Source organism: Poecilia reticulata, linkage group LG17 (genome assembly GCF_000633615.1).
Source record: "Poecilia reticulata strain Guanapo linkage group LG17, Guppy_female_1.0+MT, whole genome shotgun sequence".
Classification (NCBI taxonomy): domain Eukaryota; kingdom Metazoa; phylum Chordata; class Actinopteri; order Cyprinodontiformes; family Poeciliidae; genus Poecilia; species Poecilia reticulata.
Window position 1 is genome coordinate 7,066,037 of NC_024347.1, and position 22,207 is coordinate 7,088,243.

The window sequence follows — 22,207 nt, forward strand, 5'->3', positions numbered from 1 at the left end:
GGCTGGGGAGAGGGAAGTCTGGGCCTCCCTTCTGAAGCTGCTGCCCCCGCGACCTGACCCCAGATAAGCGGAAGAAAATGGATGGATGGATGGATCCATTGCTGTTTTGCAATGGATCTGCCGTCTTTTCAAAATAAAAGCTGCCAGTGCTCATACGAGTTCCTACAGGAATAGCTTATCACTTGACAATCTAGTGTAATAACATCACACTGCTACACTTGTGCATGGATTGGTTGGCAGATGGTTATACTATCAGAGATGAGAAAAAGTAACAGACGGTTTATGGATCACATGGAAGAATGGACAGTGAGGAGAGTGTGGCAGGGAAGAATATTGGGAATAGATAAAGATGGGAGCAGGACAGATTAAAAGCTGGGGTGGATCTTAAAGAGCCTTAAAAACCTACTGCATTTCTGATTGATTAAGAAATGTTCAGAGGTTGTGTACACACAAAAAAACTTGTGGACGCAATGGAATTCATTTCACTTTAGCAGACCTCAACATAAATGTAAATGATAATGAAACAATGTTTTAGTTACACTGTAAAATAAATAAATAAAAACATCTCTAATTTACAGAAAAATACCAGCAGCTGTGGTTGCCAGAATTTGACCGTATAAATAAAGATGGTCAATAAATAAAATAAATACTGTAAATTGAATAAATTATTTTTCTTTTACAGTGTATCTGAACATTATAGGCATAGCTGACGATGCCATAAGCCTCTTCAACATCTGGTCCTTTCAGGCAGCATAGAATGTCTGTAATTATCATCATATTCACACTGTTTAATCATGCACTGCGTCCTGTGAACTGGTCATGTAAAGGCACATGTACATATTAAAGATGGATTGCATACATATACATGTCACATGCATCTAAAATGTGAAAGTAAACTACAATGAAACATTTCTCCACATTTCCATCATGTTGTTGAAAAGCCACTGTTATAGCAACATACAGCTATGGCCACTAGATGGCAAGGGTGAGTGGTTTATTTCTTAATTCTTTCAGGAAAGCTTGATGGCGTCTCAACCACATTATTAAGGCACACTGGTTTCATTCCTGCTAAAGTAAAGCAGCTCGTCACATCAGTGAAATTACCTCCATAAAATGACCATATATGAGGAAACTGCAACCTGTCAAAGCCGTCCAGAGAGCCAACACATAGCTACGGTGCTGGATAAATCTGATTATACTGGAAACCCTGATCCCTGATTCAGAAAAAGACATACGTCAGAGCACAAACAATACTGTGCGTCTGAGGTCAAAGTGCATGACAAGTTTCAGTTCTTCCTAAAAAGACAAACAAGTACAAAGAAGACAGTAAAAGTCAAAGAAGGGAGTTTCACATTATACAATAGACTAATTCATGCGTAAGACTATTGTGAGAGCTTATCAGAAGGAAGAGTAAAATAGATGATTTGAAATAATTCCATACCAAAAAACTGGTGAGTGAGTCTCAACCTCTGACAAATCATATTTTATTATCTGTACAGGAAACTGCTGTAGATATGATTTTCCAATAGGACATTAGCATTTTGTGGGAGTTATGATGAGGAAACTCCCATCATAACTCCCACTTCTCTCTAAAGTTCACTTCTCTCTAAAGACAATTATTTTTTTCATATTATTTTTTCCTTCTTCTGGAGAACAAGAAGAAAAAATCTTGCATAAAACCAACTCTTTCTCCATAGATATAAAATATTTTTTTAATTGCTCTGTAAAGTACATTAACTTTCAATATAAATAGCAAACATCATTCTAATTGTTTACACTGGTATGTAAGACCTCATAATTTTTGTCTTTTAAAGTGTTTTGAATTGATTTGCAGTTTAGCATTTTTTCAACTTCTTGTCCACATTGTTTTACTTCTGAAATTCTCATTAGTTTTAAAGTAGTACATATAGTTTTACTTTAGAAATGAAACTTCCTTGTGTTATTCCTATCACTTGATCTTAAGACAAACAACTTTTATTAGTTAATCGGCAACAACCTCTTTCAAGCTTCAAATATAACAAATAGAATTTTGAAATTCTATCTAAGAAATCTTGTTCCTTAGTTTCAATATTTTTATTGAATAAACAATTTGCATGTTATTTAACACTCACTTTATATAATGGTTTCGTTTGCATAACAAACAAATGCTTAATGTTGGTTTTATAACCAACAACAGATTTATTAAAAATAAATAAAACATTGTGTTTTGGATGGATTCTAGAGCAGTCTGTGAAATACAAGGATCTTTGTGAATAGCTATCTAAAGTCTTTATTATTATTATTTTTATTGATGCTACATCAGCCTCTGTCTTCAGCAATGTTTTCATGCTAATCTTATTGGACCAAAGAGCTCACCTCCAGGATGGATGGTTTTTTCCTCACACTCCTGTCTGGTTGGAAAGTTTTTTTGTTTTTCTGCAGCCTTGCAGTTTCCTGCAGATCTCCAATTTCCCACCTGGTTAACTCATTCATTAGCATCTTGGCAGTTGTTCTGTGGCCTTTTGACACTTTTTTCTCTAGTTTTCTATCCAGGGTCTTCAGATCTCTGCCAGGTTTACTCTGTAACAGGTCTCCATGGTGCTGCTTGATGATCCTTCTGACTCCAGTAAGAACAGCTTGACATCTTTGTTTTATTTCGTTTTTGACTTGAGTCTTTCGAAGCCAACGCCTCCAAACATAACAAAGTTCCTACACTTCGTGTTCATTAGAAGAAAATCATGTGTTTTGAGTAGATTTATCAAGCCTGGAGCTTCACAAAGTCAAGGTCATTGAATGACATTTGTTTGTGCTTCTGCTCAACAAAAATATCAGATTTGAAGACATGGGCAATCGTTTCAACATTTTTCAATACATATATAATTCAGTACTGTGACAGACTGGCGACCTGTCCAGGGTGTATCCCACCTCTCGCCCAGAACGTTARCTGGAGATGGGCACCAGCAACCCTCCCGACCCCACTGAGGGACAAGGGTGTAAGAAAATGGATGGATGGATGGATGGATGGATGGATGGATGGATGGATGGATGGATGGATGGATNGATGGATGGATGGATGGATGGATGGATGGATGGATGGATGGATGGATGGATGGATGGATGGATGGATGGATGGATGGATGGATGGATGGATGGATATAATTCAGTAATTCAAACTCATGACCTTTTCATAAGGGGAATGAAAACATTAATGGTTAATGGTTAAGGTTAATGATGTAAATACCGCCGCTTTTCGTCTTGTAGACGTCTTGCTCCATTTGGAAGTCGAGGTTCATGCCTCCAAGGCATGAACAAATTCCGTCCATCCATTTTCTTTACACCCTTGTCCCTAGTGGGATAGGGAGGGTTCCTGGTGCCTATCTCCAGCTAACGTTCCGTGCGAGAGGCAGGGAACACTCTGGACAGGTCGCCAGTCAGTCACAGGGCAACACAGAGACACACAGGACACACAACCATGCACACACACACTCACACCTAGGGGCAATTTGGAGAGGCCAGTTAACCCGACAGTCATGTTTTTGGACTGTGGGAGGAAACCGGAGTACCCGGAGAAAATCCACGCATGCAGAGGGAGAACATGCAAACTCCAGGGCGGGGAATCAAACCCAGAACCTTCTTGCTGCAAGGCAACAGCTCTACCAACTGCGCCACTGTGCAGCCCATGAACAAATTCATCATTTGTATTTTTGAATGATGAACCTAAAATGTTGCTTTAACAATTCATAAGCAGCTTCCCTAACGTCTTTCCTGATATGCTTCCTCATTGTTACAAACCAGCAAACTGTAGAAGTGTCTGCATTTATCGAAGTGATCACACCTACTAAGAATCATTGATGCATTTAATTCCCAGGACCTGATTAATCTGATTATACTGATGCTGTGATTTGTTCAACATTCAGAACGTTTTTCTGTTCATAACCTCCAGTGAATAACTCCTGTTGGTGTATCATTGACATCTGGAAGGGTTGCTGTAGTTTGTTATGATGACCTAATGATGTTAGCTGAGGTTTCAGCTTCTTGGCTAAAAGAAGCTGAAACTATGAAAATCAAATGTCTCTTGAAGCAGCTAATTTGCTCTTTGTTTTTCTCTTTGAGAACAGCTTCGTCTGTAGAGGTCATGGTGGAGGTCATGGTTACTCTCAACCCCACCCATCCACAGCTTGTCCATCGTTAGTGGTCTCCAGCACTATCTTCCACCCTCATCTATTGGACTGGACATCGGCATGATTGTGAGAGTCCCAGCAGTGAGGAAATGCAATTAGAAGTCCAAATAACATGTGAACATTTGGAGCCTCTGAAAAAGAGGCAGCAGTCCTTCAACCCCAGATTAGGAAGGAGGTCGTAATCATAACCATCCGTTCAATATCCTGCCAAAGGAAGAGGAGGGTGGCGGCCAGGCAGACTGCTGCACAATGGACCCGACTCTTCATCAGTGCCTTGGGCTCAACATCCCCAAATCCTTCAGAAGACCATTTACTCTTACAGAAACCCACACTGGTTACCCCCATAAAGAGACTGCCACTTTAAGACAAAGAAAAACTAATTCCTAATACTGAATAATTGTGATTCAGGCCATTTGGTGCCGTTATCTATAATCTAAAATCAATCATATTCAGAAGTTGTTTTCTAGGGGCTGCAACTGACAATTAGTTTAGTAATCGATTAATCAATTTAATTGAATAAAGGAAATCGGCACATTCTGCAGATTCTTCAATAAAACTTTACAATATCAAAAATTCATTAAAATATGCAAATACAAATCCTTTCTTAAATAAGAAAATAAACATTTTATTGCCTAAAAATATATTTAGTGAATGCTTGTCTTTAGTGGTCATTTGTACCAAAGAATGCATCTGCAGCTATAAATCCTCCTCCTTTTTTTCTTTTTAAATTAATACATTCTTCCAGCATCAACATGTGAATAGCTCAGCTCTTTCTGAATGACTTAACATCAGTATGGCTGATCTGGTCATCAGTTTTGGTTTTACCAATTCACAATTGGACAGGAGAAGCTGCTGAATTGGAGATTGTTTTTTTTTTTTTTTACAGAATTTGATTAAGTTAAATTACGCCTCTTAATGAGCTCTAAGTAGAACTTAGTGATAAAGTTGTTTTTTTTAATGTAAAAAGCAAAATGTACACACTTTTGTACAGTTTAGGTTTGATTTCAGTGTGTTGTTTTTTCAGCAAATGGCCTTTTTGTTGTATGTTTACTCCAGCTAACAATGAATCGATTACTAAATTCCTTGACGATTATGTCAATACTCGATTAATCAAGATTAATCCGATGAATCGTTTCAGCCCTAATGTTTTCCTTATTTTTTTTTGATTCATAGGTTGCATCATTACTAGTTTGTAAACATAACTAAAAATTTGACTCAAACTGATAAGTTAGCATTTATGTACTTCTTTCACTTATTGTTCCGTGCTGGATTAAAACAATAATTACTCATAATCCTTGCTGTTCATCCACAGAGAATGCTGACATGTGAAGAGCTGTCTGGGATCCTGAGATAAGCCGACAGGAAGTATGCTTACTCAGATGAGCATCATGGTGACAGCGGAAATTATCTGAATGCATCTTTTATCTGAGTCTTTAATAAGATGACTCCCAAAGCATCCACCCAGTCGACCTTTATTATCCTCACAGCTACTCCTGCAACAAGCTGCACATCCCAAATGTGCACAAAACTGTTTCTTCTAAACAAAGGATATCCTTTGGACAGGGCAGAGCTGTCCTCATACGGACGGACAACTATAGAAACGGGCTTTGGTGCAACCAACAGGATGTTTGTCTGTTCATCTACCTCCTTTTTTTTAATGCAAAGGTTATGGGCTTTGTGATCATAATTAGGGCTGATAGAATGATGTCCTCATAATCAAAAAAACAAACAAAAAAACCTCCCTTATATTTAATGTAAAGTCCACACAAAACATGACAATCAAATATCGAATGAGTAAAATATGACAAACGTCAGCTGCCTTTCATTTCTGAACAACCTGAGAGTCGTTTAGCGCCTCCATCTGGGCGATAGGAACCAGATCTTTAGGCAGAGAAGAACTGTGTAGCTGTTTTTGAAGCCTGCACGTACACGACACTGCGAGCAAAGGTTCCCCTCATCCGTCTGCCTCTGTCTGCTGACAGGTTGGCAGGTAAACATAAACACAGTGGAAGGATTAAACCTCGCTGCCAGTAACCGTGGCAGCAGGGGCCACGGAGTCACTTTGCAGACAATTAGCTACACAATAGGTGACGCAAAAAGGGACAAACAGTGATTTCCAGGTCTGAGTGGGGTAATAGTTTAAATAGCTTTGTTTACAAAGGCATGCTTTTGTTCTGACAGACAGATAGACATCTGGAGGCTCAGGTGCTCGGGTGGGGAAAGGGCAACCACCGGTTTGCTGTTAAAGACACGACCTAAACGGGAAGTATGTATAAATATTTCAAATTAATAGCCACATGAGGTCTGAAGCAGAAGTTTAATAATGTTCAACACTTGGTTGGTTTTGTCTCTTTAACAATGTAATTGGAAACAACAGAAAAAGAGTGCAGGATACTGACATTTTGTCGAGTAAAAGTACAAAGATTTGTTGAATATAATGTGTGGCACAATTTTCACAGTGAAAGAGCTAAGCAGCTTTCAAATAAATTTCAGTAGATGCATATTAAAGACATAACTGAGAAACTATGTATTGTACATTCTACGTTTTTATATTCAACACAGTGCCTTGCAAAAGTGTTCATATGTCTTAAGGTTTTCAACACAGTTCTATGCGAGATATCCACAAAAATTAGAGGATAAATATGAAATAAAGGGGAATGTTACATGGTTTTTAAAATGAAATCATTAACAAATAGAAATCTGAGAAATGTGGTGTCCAATGCATTCTGCCTCCTTTACTAGGATGACCTTAAATTAACTGTAATTAATTGCTTTCAAAAGCACTTTAACTAGTAAATGGACTGCAGAATGGGATGACGGCTTGCATATAACATCATATCAGAGAAACTTTTACATGATGAAGCTGCTTGTTGCTGTTTTCTTATACAGCGAATCAGGACTTTGACTGGATGCTAGTTGAAATGACAGGGTTGTATCCCTTTACTTAAAGGTTTCTCATTATAATGTTGAAGATATGCAAAAAAAAAAAAAGAAATAAAAAGTATCTACATATTTTTGTTTAACTTGTCTGCCACTGCACCCAAGCACCTAAACTCTAAAAGCAAAGAAAGAAAAATTAAGCATTCCTTGCCCATTTAGACCACAGTGTCTACAGATGTTCAACCATACAGAATCTGTTTTAATTAGAGGAGCTGCCGGTAATCTCAGTGACAAGATGTGAAGAAACTGACAGCGATAAACCCAAAAAGACCGGTATGCCTGTAATGGCAGAGAAAGATGGTTCATCGGTCCAAAGGGGATGAATACTAAATGAATTCATGTTTTCAGATTTTTATTTGGAGAACAAATTAAAAACCATGCATCATTTTCCTTCCGCTCCAAAACAATCTCAACTTTGTGTTGCTCTATCACATGACGGCCCAACAAAATATAAAATACATAGAGGTTTGTGATTATTACATGACTAAAAATGTGGGAAATATTAAAGAACATTTTGCTAGTCATTGTAGATGAGCTCAGAATGAGAAACCTGCATAATCCCTGTGGTAAATTCCTTCCACGAACTTTCTCATGTAAATATTTACTTCATCTCCATGTATATTTCCATTGGTTTAACCCAACATTCTGGATAGATCTTGCTTCTCCCTGAGAGGAAAACACAAAGAGAAAAAGTGAATTAGTGGTTGTTGTTGTTGATGTGAGGAGGAAGAGGGTCAGGCTCTCATGTTAACATGCCTGGTCCATCTTCACAAAGTAGGTGACACTGTACCATCTCATGTTTATTTAAAGAATACATTTTATTTATGATTTGTTTTCTTTTTTTTTACACTCACTATATTCCCCAAAACTCCTTAAATAAATAATGAAAAGTCAGCTAAAGTCAGTTAAATTGACCCCCTTTGTGACAGAATGCTGATACTCACTGTGGGGCAGGAGGGTTGATGAAGCGTTGCAGGTCCTGGATGTGCTTGGCAACAACTAATGGTCAAACAGAGAAGGAAAAATGATTTGTGATTATCATCAAACATAAACGCTCCAGGTTGTTATGAGCATTGTGATGTTAAAGTGTGAATAGAACATGTTGTAAATCATCTGTGTATTCCAAATAGTAATGGTTTTGAAGGGACCAATGGTATTATTTATAATTTGGACTTAATTAATACAAGGAAGGGTTATGGAAAGAGGGGAATTCATCCTTATTTACATGTAGATTCTATCTCAGGAAGTTAGAGCCGGGTTTAAAACTACTGAAAAAAATAAAATAAAATGGGATGAATTTCTGATTACACCCAGTTTCAGAACCCGAGAAGGTTGGGTTAAAAATCAGAATGTGACTCTGAAGACTGTTGCCTCGGAGACCATCAGAGGAACTGTTCTTCTGAACATCTAAAATGTTTACATATAAAATACTCCTGAAAATGGATCACAAAATGAACAGATATAACTAAAACATAACATTTTGGGGGGTTGGTCTTACCTGAACCACCCGCCTGTCCGCTTGTTCTTCCTCCACCAAACACAGACCCGGTTCCAACATTCCCACTTCCAGTAGGTGGTTTCCCTGGCACACTTTCTGTTTTACTTTGCCCTGAGTTGCTGCTCCCAAGACCAAAATCAAGCCAGCTGACTTTACCTGCTGAGCTGCCAGACCCACTCGACACAGATGACGATGCCAACCCGTAGCCTGCTGAGCTTTTCCCCCCTGAAGCTGGATTGCTTAAACCTGTCCCAGCCGAACCTTGGTTTAGTCTGGATCCCAAAGGCCCAACTGACGACCCAAAGGATGGCAGGCTTCTCCCACTCTCTGCTGGTTTGTCTGGTTGTGTCCCGCTTGAGCCAAGAGTTGACCCAAACAATCCTGGGCCTGAGGGTCTATTAATTCCTGAACCAGTGCTCAGGCCTGGGTTTGACCTGGATTGCTGGAGTATTGAACTTATTGAGCCTGTTCCAGCTGATCCCGGCTGATTAAATGTTGACCCAGTGTTACTGAGGCTTGACCTTGACCCATAGGATGAGAGGGTTGAACTTGCTGAGCCTGCTCCTGTGGATCCAGCCCTATTGAGTCCTGACCCAGGACTACTCTGCCCTGAACTTGACCCAGCTGTTCCTGTTCTACTTTGACCTAAACTGGAAGAACTGGAAAGGGAATAGCTGGAACCACCACCGTCTGACAAGCCAGTCCCGAATAGGTTCTGTATGCTCGATGGTGAGCCCGGGCCCCCTCCTAGGTAACCACCAAATGCATTCTGAAATAAAAAGACAGCAGCGAATGAACATGTGAGTTCCCATCAAAACAATGCAGGGACAGCAATAATGGCAACCAGGTTCAGCTCTCTGTTTCACCAAACATGGAGTCCTTCAGCTCCCTCTGCTCCCCGTATATTCATATCTGTGATCGTTCACTGTGATCATTCACCGGTCTGAAAATCCAACAGAAGCCATGATTCTATCAACTTTTTTTTAAAGTATTGCAATAGAAAAGGTTGCAAAATTTGAAATAACTTCCTCTATTTCGCTAAAACATTTTCATGGTCGTTTGAGGTGGCTTTAGGCTTTTCTGAAAAAAGGAGTTTGTGCCCTAAAGTGGAGATAGAAACACATTTACAGAATAAGTTCTGGTGTAGTGAATGAACCCATCCACTCGTGTGTCTGCATCCATGGTGCTGCCCCAGAATTGGGCCTGTTGGTCCTGCCACATTTTACCATGGGTGAAATGTGGCACCCATGGTGTTTTTTTTTTTTTTATCATAGATCTATCTCCACTTCCTCATCATCCCGTAACCAAAGCACAGAATCTGAGGTTAGTAGCAGTTCCAGAATCTGGCCGTGTTTGATCATTATTTTAATAAATCTGAAAAGTCAATTCTACAACATCATGATTAGCATGAAACTAAGCTACGCTGGTCATTGTCTTCCTACATTGTCTTGGATTCTCAGATGACTTTGATTTTTTTGCACTTGTTTAGAATAGTTTCCAACCTTTACTTCCTGTTCACTAGAGTCATGCGTAGCATTAAGATCTGATTAAATAACTTTGCGTAGCCTGATTGATTCACTCCAAACCAGCTGATGGAAGCAAGCTTAATTTGCATCTTCTTTCTTTCTTTTTTTCCTTTTTTTTTTTTTTACAACATTTCAAAAGTTTGCTCAGAATTTGGACGACAATTGGATGGAGATAGAATATAGCTAAAGGGACATTGTGTAAATGTTCCTTGTAATTATTTACATCAATCTCTGCTCTGGGTTTTGAATGTAGTCAATAAAATAATCCATTGTAGAGATTATATTTTGAAATGATTTGTGTTCTTCACTGTATTTTGTGTAAAGTCAGGAGGAACCTAAAAGACTCCTCAGTGGTCATTCTTACCCTGGCCATGCATGTTGTGTTGAGTTGCATTAATTTGCCTTTCAGGTCATCCATAACTAAGTCTTTGTACTTCAGTTTCTGAAGATGGAGATTATTTTCGTTAGTCAGCTTCATCTTGTCCATCAGCAGTCTCTCCTTCTCCTGATCGTGTTTGCGCTGAAGCTCTTCTCTGCTGCGTTTGTGCTGCTCCATAATGCCCGTGCGATTTTTGGTGAGTTCTCGATAGTCCTCAGACAGCCTCCAGTTCTCTGCCTTTAGACGGGTATTCTCGATCTGCATGTCTGACACCTGCTCTCCAACCACGTTCAGATAGTGCTGCAGCTTGTTCTCCACGTCACGGGACAGGCTGGTGCAGTTGGTGTGGATCTGCTCCAGGTGCTCCTTCTGTTTTGCACAGGTGAGCTGGAACGCGATGTGCCTAGGGAACAGAGATTCGATCTTCTCCAGGAAAGCCTTAGAAACGTTGGAGACAGGAGCCAGCAACTGGGAAAACTCTTTCTTAGAGTTTTGCTTGAAGATGTCCAGCTCTTTTTCCAGAATGGATTTTTCTTTCCTGAGAAGGATAGCTTCCAGGAGCTGGTTGTCCCTCTCTTTAGCTATCTGCTCCCTTTCCAGATTCATTGACCTCATTGTTGCAGTAAAGTTGGAATCCAAAAACTGAAGTCTAATTTTCATTTGCTCAGTCAGCAGCCCACAGTTACAGTCCCCAGGAGGCTGGACAGCTTTAAACACAAAATATCAGTGAATAAAGGCAGCTACTGTTTCAAATACATACAGATATTACAGAGATTAGAGTGACATTGAATGGTATTTTTGTGTTTTGGGTTTGAGTAAAACATTTTGAGTTTGAATAAGTTTTATACTTACTCATAGGGCGGGTTGCCATACATGTCATTCTGCATTTCATCACCTCCATTTCACAATGTTTCTGTTTAAACAGTAAGAAAAAAAACATTAGTCTCTCAGTCTGTGAAGGATTGTCATTGAAATATAATCAGGATGTTGACATATTTTTTTTCTTCTTCTTTTCTTGAGATTCTTGTGGCCTGAAATATGTTGCTGCACTTTTTTCAAAATGTTTCAGTCAAAGTTGAACATGTTTCTTTAATGTCACAGTTTAATGTCACAAAGGTGATTTTGTTGAACTTAAACATTCACAAAACAGACAGGATTTGAAATTTCACCTTAATACAAATAAAATCAGGTCCTGAGGAGTTGTCAAAGTGAAAAAAAGGAATCCCAGACCCCATGTTCGGTAATACTTTGTTTGAAAGGTTGTGCATAAGACTGACAGGACACTGTCATAATTATGACATAACACCTGTTATGAACATGAAAGAGTCTTCATGAATGACTGTTGTCAAAAGGTCATTCAGTAAATAATGATACTTTTAATGCAAAGGTGCCATAAAAGTCCATTAAAAGTACCATCTTTGAATTATTTGGTAAATAATGACACTTTAATGCAAAGTTCCCACTTTTAATGGACTTTTAATGCAACTTTTAAAGCAACTTCGCATTAAAAGTGTCATTATTTACCGAATGATCTTCATGACAACAGTCATAAACGTTCTTAAAGAGTCCTTCGTGTTCATGACCGTTATGTCGTGCTTATGACAGTGTCATGTCAATCTTATGCACAACACTTCAAATAAAGTGTGACCAACTGTTCAACACTACAAACACTACATGTATTTACAAACTGTAAATACATGTAACACATGTATAATACATTGCAATGCACTTAAAGTTAATTTAAAATTAATTCAATAATAGGAATCAATTTAGCATAAAATTTAACACAAACATTGTTTGAAAAAAAGAGAGGAACAAAAGTTGATAAAAGCCATTTATACCATAAATTCTATTAAAACTAATTAATTTTTTTACATTAAAGTGAAAGCCACTGATTTGTAAAAATCAGCAGAAAGGAAATCTTCAAGCTCAGGATGGTAGATTTGACTCAAGAAAATTAGGACATATTTAAGGCCATTTCAAAGAATGATGGAAGGCATTCACATCATTTTTTTTGCACACCGGATCTGATCTTGTGAATAAAACTTTTTCTATCTTCTCTTCTACAAACAACACAACAAAAAATATTCAACTTTTTTGTTGAATAAGCTGAATATTACACACAGCCCTAAACAAGGCTGTGTTTAACACAATACTGAGTAACACACACAAACACCTACAGAAACATGGAAAATAAATGCATTTCCACTTTTATGTTGTTGTTTGTGCATAGATGTGTGGATATGCCTCTAACGTTCCTAATTTTGGAACACCTTCTGTTTCCTTAGTGTGTATATTTAAACTCTATAAAAAACAGCTTTCAGTGGAGCTGACAAGAAAATAAATACATCAACCAATAAACTACAGTAGTCAGTCTGACAAACGGGGGAACAATCTACATGTGAAATCAGCTCACAATAGAACGTAAGATGCATTTAACCAGGGCTGGACATGGCATGTGGGAAACCCCACCGCCTTCCTACCTCAGCCCAAAATTCCTATGTGTGCCAAATGCCTTAAAAGTATACGTGAATTATTATTATTATTATTATTATTATTATTATTATTATTATTATTATTATTATTATTATTATTATTATTATTATTATTATTATTATNTTATTATTATTATTATTATTATTATTATTATTATTATTATTATTATTATTATTATTATTATTATTATTATTATTATTATTATTATTATTGTTGTTTAACCAGGAAGTCCCACTGTGATCAGAAGTCTTACAAGCGAGCCCTGGCCAAGACAACAGGCAGAAATAAAACCAAGACTAATACACAGACAGTAAAACAAATGATTGGACATACAACATCCTACATTTACTGCATTTACTACATCCTAAAATTGATGTTTTGATTTTATAAAATACTGTAAATTATTCAAAAACCCTAATGCAGGAAAGGAAAATGGTATTTTTGCCAAACTCTCCCAAAGCCCTCAGGGTACTGCTGGCTGATAAAAGGCATGAGTGGTATTGGATATTTATTGTAAGACGCTTTAATAAGACGGAAATGTCAATTCCTCAACAATTGTCCTCCACAAGCTTTTGAGAAATACATCTTACTCTGAATATAACCCAAAATGCATTGCTTTCTGTATGTTCAGGTTTTTGTAGAAACATTTTTTTTAAAGCATTTTACACCAAAATGTTTGAGTTAACAATGTGTTCTCTCTTTTTCTTACCATGTCCATGGTCTGGAACTTGAAAATATCGATGGACCTATTGACTAAACTCTTCAGCTGAGCCAGGTCATAGTCGTTCTTAGCCTTTTCAGTGAGGGTGGCGTTCAGGAGGTTGGTGAGGTTCTTCTTCAGTTTCTGCAGGGCGACGTTTTCAATGGAGATTTGACTGAACCTCTTCTCCAGGTCCTGGTCGGGAGTCGAAGAGGCAGAGACCTGCGTGTTCCCATAGATCAGAAACAGCACAAGGCTGACTATGATGAGAGACTGGATGAGAGACGAGAAGAAGAAGACGATGCGCATATAGTAGCCACAACTCTTGCCCTTCGAGCGGTACTGCATCTTCTTCTGAGCCTCTGGACTGAACTTGTTGACCTGGGAATAGCCGCCGCTGTACATAGCTGTCAATAAGTTACAAAGCTGCCCAAGAGTTGAGATTACAATGAGCTGTCAGTAGAGTTCTGGTAAAGTCTTTCTCTAAGTAGGAAGATAACCTGCTGCAACTTGCAGTTTTAACATAGCAGACTCGTTTCACAGCAAGCCAGTTTCCCGGGACATGTAGGTCAGCTGTTTCCTCACTGCAGCACTGAAAACAACGATCGGTTGTGCATCAGGCTAAAACATGCGCAGGAGTTTATAAACCCCTCTGTCTACCCATTTTCCTTCAGGGGAAGTGGAGCCAGCTTCAGCCTCCTCCTCCTATTGGCTGCTTTCACCTTCATGCGATCCTAACATTCTGTTTACTCCCCTCATCCTACGGGTCAAAAATGACCCACCCTAACAAAAGCCCCCAAAGAAAGCAAATTAATTTAATTTTAAATCCAAAATCTATTTTGTATGATGAAACAAACTGTTATTTATCAATTCAACTCAATTTAATTCATTTTGTATGATGCATTTTTGTTATACGATACAAAAAGACAATCAACAGTATTACACTTTTTTTGTTACCACAAACCAAGTGTTTTAGCAATTTTCTTTTACACAGTAAAGGTTTATTGTAATTATATAAATGCGAAGTTATGACTTCTGAATGAATTATACTGAAAGAACAAAAGGTCAACAATTTGCAACTTTTCTGTCTCTCCTAACACAACAAAACAAAATGTAGCTTCTTGATTTACAATTTATCATCAGCTCTTTTGTTGTGTCATAATTACACGAGATGTTCAACACAAGATGAAGAACATCTTCTACTCAACATAAAGTGTTGAAGATAGATGAAGAAAATCTTCACGAGATTATGCTGAGCATCCTCAACACAAGATGAACATCTTCTGTTCATCATAAAGTGTCAAACTTATAAGATGTTCTATTTCGATAGACTTCGCCCTTTAAGGCTAGTGGGTTTAACTCACGCGCGCAGCGAAGCACTGAAAAAAAACTTTCTCCACATCCACCTACTGGGTGGCGTTAGGGCGAGGTTGGCGTACTGGGGCATCCCTCGCAGATCCGGTGCCCTTCAATGGACACAACGGGCACCGCTAGAAAACATCTTTGCTCTTAACACAGTGCTATCTTTTGCTGAAGAAAAAGAGGGAGCTGTTTGTCCAGTCTGACCGTTATTTATACAGACCGCAGAGGAGCCCACCCATCGGGGCCCACTATGATTAAATATGGAGTTGATTTTTTTTTTTGGTCTGAAGAAAAACTATTTCAACCATCCCAAAATGACTGCAATCTCAAAAGATTCATATGAATTTGTTCAAATTCAGTATTATGCAGCGTTTGCATATGGCAGCTAAATTATTTGGTAAATAATGACACTTTAATGAGACAATTACATTTTTATCTGATTTTAATGCAAATTTTAAAGCAAAATTGCAATAAAAGTGTCATTATTTACCAAATGATACTTCTAAACAACAGTCATAAACATTCATAAAGACTTCTTTATGTTCATAGCAGGTGCCATGTCAGTCTTATGAACATCCCTTCGCATAAAGTGATATCAAAATGACCCCTATATTTTAAAGTAATATTAAGGTAAATTTTGAAGATATTAACAAATAAATCTCTCACATATTCTTTCTCTCACTATTGTGGCGATTGGCAAATCGAAATGATTTTGGTAATTCTAACTGACCCGAAACAAGCCAAGTTTGGTCTGATTTAACTTCAGACAGAAAAAAAGAGGGAAAAAAGTGTAAGTTTCTAGTTTCAACAGTTGAACACTGCACCACGCTGAATATGTGGAGTCTCTCCATAAAGCTGTCAAAAAGATATTTATGGGATCATGAAGAGCGTTTTCCGGTGCGCAGCATGAGGGAAGGACAAAGCCTTGTGTTGTTCTACTGGAATTCTCCCCCCGCAACATCTTTGATGATCTGAGTCTCTTGTCAACATTTTGACGTCAATCCACTTTCCTCTGTGGCAAACATGCACCGACACCATCCAGAGTGCAGAGCAATTGTTTCATTGTAGCAGTCGCCACTTTTCCTGCCATGCGTTCTTCAGATGGCAGATCTGATCTGGAGAGGAAGAAACTAATCATGGAGGAACCACTGGTGCCAAAGCTGCCCGCGGTGACAAAAAAAACATTTGGCCGATGAGAGACAGAAATAAATAAGCTGAAGAAACGTGATATTTCCGATGTATCTTTATATAAAATCTGTAAAGTACGTTGGGGACAGGAAGAAAAGCCGTCTGCGTAATGATGCTGATGTTGTTTTCATCTAGAATAATCAGAAGCAAACATGCCTGTAACAACAACAAGTTTATCTTTCCCATAATTTTGACATATTTTAAAAAATATGAAGAAAGTCAGTTTGACAGGAAGTAATTGTTGTAATAAATAACTTACAGGTAGTTATTTAAAAAAAACAGTGGTTTGATTACAAAGACTCATTCAGCTAATTAGAATATTATAAAAAAAATTCATTTATTTCTGGAACTTCATCACTAAGTGAAAGACATCATCTAGATTTAATACACACAGCTGTATGTTTGAAAGCCTTTACTTCTGTTAATTATGATGATTTTCCACTTCCAGTAAACACATTAAATCAATAATAAAACATTTTTCATACAGAAATGCGGGGCTAAATAAAAGGTATGCTTTAGGATGTCTATTTCAAACTGCACTTTTAATCTGACAATCAAGCCTCGTCAAAATGATGAAATGTTTTAGTAGATTGTGACTGTTTCTTATTTAAAGGTGGGATTTGACAGCACTGATATCCTTTTAATGAATCCATAATAGTTTAATGAAACACCAGCTGACAGATGTGATAATGCTCATTGTTCCATCATGCTGGGTTGGGCTTCACTAAGTTTATAACTATAAAATACTATTTTTAGCGTGTTTAGTGTTCATCTGTATCTTTTTTTTATTTTTATTGTTTTGATCAGAATCTCCCAGAAACAGGAATCATTTCTGTGTGACTCATTTAATAAAAGTTCATTTCTGCACCAGAAATGAACTTGATGTGAGTTTTGTGAACTCACATCAACAGCACAGCATGTTGCAGTAAGAGTTGTTTGAAGATTTCCAACTTTCCAAATCGGAATTAAAAAGGTCAGAGGTCACTCCTGTCGATTTTCACTGCTTTAAATGTCAAAACCTCTGAATTTTATCAATAAACGGGCCGCAGCATTAGCTTTGACCAAATTAGAGCTATGAGGAATGAAGGCAAAGCCATTCTTTTGCATACAGCACTAATATTTTTAGGTGCAGACAATGTAACTTATATTTGCATCAAGCATTCATTTATTCACTTACTCATTTATGTATGAAACTACAAACTCCATGCAGAAAGACCCCAGGCTGGAGTTCGAACCACTGACATTCTTGGACCCACTATAAACCAACTGCCACCAACTTTTCCTCTGTGCTGCCAGTGAATTTCAGGTTTTGTAATTTTCAAAATTCAAAATTAAACTTTACTTGGGTAGTGATAGTTCCTTGGCCTGTATGTATGGATCATTTCAGTCACTCAACTGTAATAAGACCAGAGATTCATTTGTAGAGTCACAGACCAGAGATCCCACATGGGGAAATATTGAATTTATAACAACTTATGTTCAAATGTTGAACAGTTTCAAACAAGTTCTACCAGCTAAAACACTGAGGACCAAGATGATCAGGACAAAACTGTAGAAGATTTTTAACGTCCAAGCTGACACCTGGTGCTGGACATTTTCTCATGGACATTCCAAAGATGTATGGAACCATGATTTATCACTAAAATTACTTAAGTGTCACACTGTGACAGATTTTAGGGCTGTACAGGCATCAGCAGTATCCCAACTCTCCCCAACTGACCTGAATCATAGGCACCAACCTGCTGCAAAGTATGGATCTTAGAAATAAGGTGGATGCTAACAGAACATGATTCCACTCAGACAAACTGAACAACCTGCTGACGTTACCGTAACATGAGGAGGTTTGAATAAGTCACCACCAGCAACGACTTTAGGAGAATGGAAGCAATTTTTTTTGAAGGGTTTTGGAGAAGGAAGGACACATTTAAGAATAGAATGAGCTCATAAAGTCTGGTAATGAAAAAACATGAATCCAAAAATATGTCACACAAGGACATAAAGTAAAATCAAACAACGCAGAATTACTTTAGAAGTGCAATAAAAGGGTTTGTTTCTTGGAAGGCCAAGTAAAAAAATAATATTTCCTGAGGAAGTAGGCTGGACACAGGGTGAAGACAAAGGGATGTCAGTCCTGTTTCCTACGAAGTGTCTCCTAAGTGGTCAGATTTTTATCACTCTGTTAACGATCTCTGACGAAGATCCCTTTACTGGAAACAAGAGCTGAACTTTGATCCAGCTGTTTGTGAGAATAGAAACACTTGAGACAACATAAACAAGCCAAATCTGTATCACTCCCACACGGTGAGGTGTGGAGCATCTGCTCCCACTCAGGTCCTGCTTTTTACACAATGTACAGTTTACAGTTTGGAAATCACAGCGTGGAGGTGATTAGGAGCCAGAGCTCTATTGTCTTGTCAGTGGAGGGCATGAGAGCACAAAGAAAAGTGAAGTGTGTTTACTGGGAGGGTTTCCTGTCAGCGTAAGGCTGTTTACCAACGCTGAACTACATGTCTCCGCCATCGCTGTGATGCTTAGTTTATTTTGTCAAGGAGCCAGATGAGCCTATTAATAAGAGCTCAACTGTTTCTGTGTTTGTTAGTAACTAGATTCCCAGGCACCAGTAGCTTTGTGTCTGCTGCGTGACGCTCTGCAGAGCCTGAAACGTCGAGTACCCAGAAACCATGAAGAGTTTCACTCGGTTTTTATTTATTTATTTTTTTTACACGTCTTCTCCTTTGGGTATATTTCAAATGCACACAGAGATGAAAAGAAATGATAAAGCTGGGGAGAAAGTTAAAAGAGAAGGAAGTATATAAGAGGAGGGTTTATGCAAGATAACACTCTAGAAGTCTGCTTCTCCACCTGCACAAGAAGAAAACTAACTAGAAACAGTAGCAATCACTGAGAAGTACAAGATCCAGTTAATGCACAATTTTTCAAAGAGTTTGATCTGGAGTGTCATTTTGTAGCTGTCAGACATACAGAAATGGTCATAACTTTTAATGGTAACACAAAGCCAAATGCTTGAAAGGTCAGAGTTATGAGCTGTGAGTTCTAAGAGCTTAAACGTTTCCAAAGATCCATTTTGACTGTATTTACAATCTCAGAAAAAGCCTGCATAATTCATATGAGAATGGTGATAATGAGAGATGAAGCTGTGCTCAGTAGTAGACTGGTGACTATGAGAGAGCCCAACAACCAGGCCAACTTCAAAGTCACAGAACTTCCTTTCCTTTCCCGTTCTGATCCTCACTTTCAACTTAAAAGAAAAAGAGACAGAAGCTGCCTAGATGCTTACATACATCGAGCTGCTGACATGTGATTGGGTTCACTATTTACATTTTTAAGTGGCTGAACTGTACATAATAAATTGTCCACTGACTTGGTTTCATTGCCAATTTTTGTCAGCAATGTTTGAAGCTAAAAAATAAAAGAAGGCCTGCAGCCATCATCATTCAGAAAGAAGTTCATGGAGGTTCAGTGGTAAAAAGGTTCTAGGATGAACATGTGTGTCCAGTAAGTCCAGTAAGATTCAGCTTTCCACCAGTGCAGAGTTTGCTGAGCAGTGCAAACTCTGCACTGAGCGAAGCATCCTGATCAAGTCTGTGTTGCCCTGGCAACCTGTCCTTGGTGACCTTGCCTCTCACCCGATGAATGAATGGATGGACAGCCAGGGGTATACGAGTCTGATCAGTAAGTAGATCCGGGCTACTTCACTCACTTCTAACATCTTCCAAAGGTTTTTATAAGTATAAAATCTGTTGGAAGGAACAAACATAAATAATATTGGGTTATAAAATCAATGATTACAGGTTATTATAAATTAGCATATTTCTTGTGTTGAATTTTTGAGAAATCTCTATTGGTTTTTATGACAGCCTCTGCAAAGACTGCAGGAAGGTTAACAACAATATGTTGAGTAGAGAGCCAGGTTATGTAATTCTGTTAAAATGTTGGCAAAGGACATCTTGCCAACTTCCTGCAGCTGAAACAAACTGATATGAAGAGAGATTTCTCCAAGCTACCGGACAACAGAAGAAACTGAACACAAATGTTTTCAACACTCTCACTACTATTCATGTTTTACTGTTTTACTGTTTTTTTCCTGTTTTTTTGTTGAATGTTCAGTGTTATTTGGACTTCTTAGTCATTTTTAAACAAATTAAATAATCTCCAAGTCTGATCATTTGTACCACTTTTTGTTCCTAGAATAAAGCTGTAGAACCTCCCAAAGTTTAGAGCAGGCTGGAGATTTCCTTTGGTTTTAGTGAGGATGTGTGCTGACCGGAGGGAGATCCCAACACTGGTCACCAATCAGACACGTTTTGACATGGACCGCACTGCCACCTGGTGGAAATAAAAACTACTACAACCACAAGTGAATGACTGAGCCGGTGAGAACGTTCCAGCACATGGCTGACAAGATAAACAGCTGTATGCAGAATTTTTACTTTTGAATCCTTTTTGCCGTTTAATTGAATCTGTTTCTCGTGTCGTCAATATTTGATGACTGAATCCCACAAACAGTCGGTATCTGTGAATTATTCAAGTAGAGCTGTTGAAGCCAGCTGCACATTTATCATGGATGACTTGAACAGAACTAAATCAAGAAATGCATGAAAACATTTTTTTTTAAACATTCAATGATTTATGGCCTTCTAGTTTGAGATGTAGTTGAGCCCAGACAGCGACGACACATGATGTGCTGATGCTTTTATTCATTTGTTGATGAGTTTCTGGGTTTCAGGGCTGCAGCAGTCTCACAACAACCTCTCTTAGTGATGAGGTAAAGAGTAGCATTCTTATTTTTCTATGTTAATTTGCAAAGCAAAGTAGCATTGATGAGCTGCAATAAGCCATTTACATTTAAATAAATAATCCCATAGGCCATCAGAAGTCTGCCTTCAGTTTGAATTTGTTTATCTCCTGAATTCATTTCAAATTTAAAGGTTTCAGCACATCTTTGGATTAATCATTTAACTTAAAAAAGAACAAACACCATGAGCTGTGAATCAGTGTAATCAATCATTGACGTTATCTTCATCACTGAGCACCAAACCGGTTCTAATTTGTCCTCTACTTATTGGTTTTACCAGTACTTAGGGAGGTAAGATTTTGTCATATTGTTTTTTTTTTTTTTTTGCTCTTATCTAGAAACAATTCTGTTACTTCAAAACGAAGTTGCTGATGTAGCAGAAGGAATATCAAGGCATTTTTCTTGTCGTGGTACGAGAGTCCTGACTTCTTACACAAAATGAGACCCTAAGGACACTAAGCATGAAGGATTAACTGCTCCGTGTCTTTGAGTTATGAGTAGCAAAAGCTTGACTTTTTTTGTTTTTTCCATTGACATTAAATCCTTTTAAACTCTGGAATGCCCCAGAATTTCTTTTCTTTTTATCACTCCTGAAATGAATCAGTTTATAACGTTCATCTAAGAATTCATAGTGTATCTTACCAGCTACTACGAGGATTCCTGATCATTAGTTTGGTAATGTGAGGACTGGGAACCACACTTCCTGGAGTCTCTGGTGGTTGCTATGGCAACTGCAGCTTCAACTGGCAGACTGTTCAGCTGTTTATGTGCACATCCCACAATCCCAGGCTCTCCGTTTAAAAGCAAGAAACATCTTCACTGGTGCACTTGCTTCAGTCAATCAATAAATCAATCACATTTATCACATTTCAGCAACAAGGCAGTTCAAAGTGCTTCACATCATAAAAACACCAAAATACAAAGTCAAAAAAATAATCATGCAACCAGTCAGTTGAGAAATCAGTAACAAATATTACATTTTGTTCAGTGCCATCATTAAAATCATCAATACACACCAATTAGTTGGTCAATGTTTCATTTGTTATGGTTCAAAACTAACAATAAGATGAGAGGGATTCATAATCATATCAGATGCAATGACAGGCAGGACTTTGTTAAGGAAAGTAGAAACTTCAGCTTCG

The 22,207-nt window shown here is 38.1% G+C and overlaps 1 protein-coding gene across 1 annotated transcript; it reads right to left on the reverse strand.

The window, feature by feature from the left end:
* Positions 1-6,458: 6,458 nt before the first annotated feature.
* Positions 6,459-14,341, reverse strand: plvapa (plasmalemma vesicle associated protein a). The gene is made up of 6 exons (XM_008433424.2): positions 13,709-14,341; positions 11,356-11,416; positions 10,489-11,210; positions 8,599-9,367; positions 8,045-8,099; positions 6,459-7,766 (listed from the first exon to the last, which is right to left on the reverse strand). Exons 1-6 carry the CDS (start codon positions 14,102-14,104, stop codon positions 7,733-7,735), a joined length of 2,037 nt encoding a protein of 678 aa, XP_008431646.1. The 5' UTR covers positions 14,105-14,341; the 3' UTR covers positions 6,459-7,732.
* Positions 14,342-22,207: the final 7,866 nt, after the last annotated feature.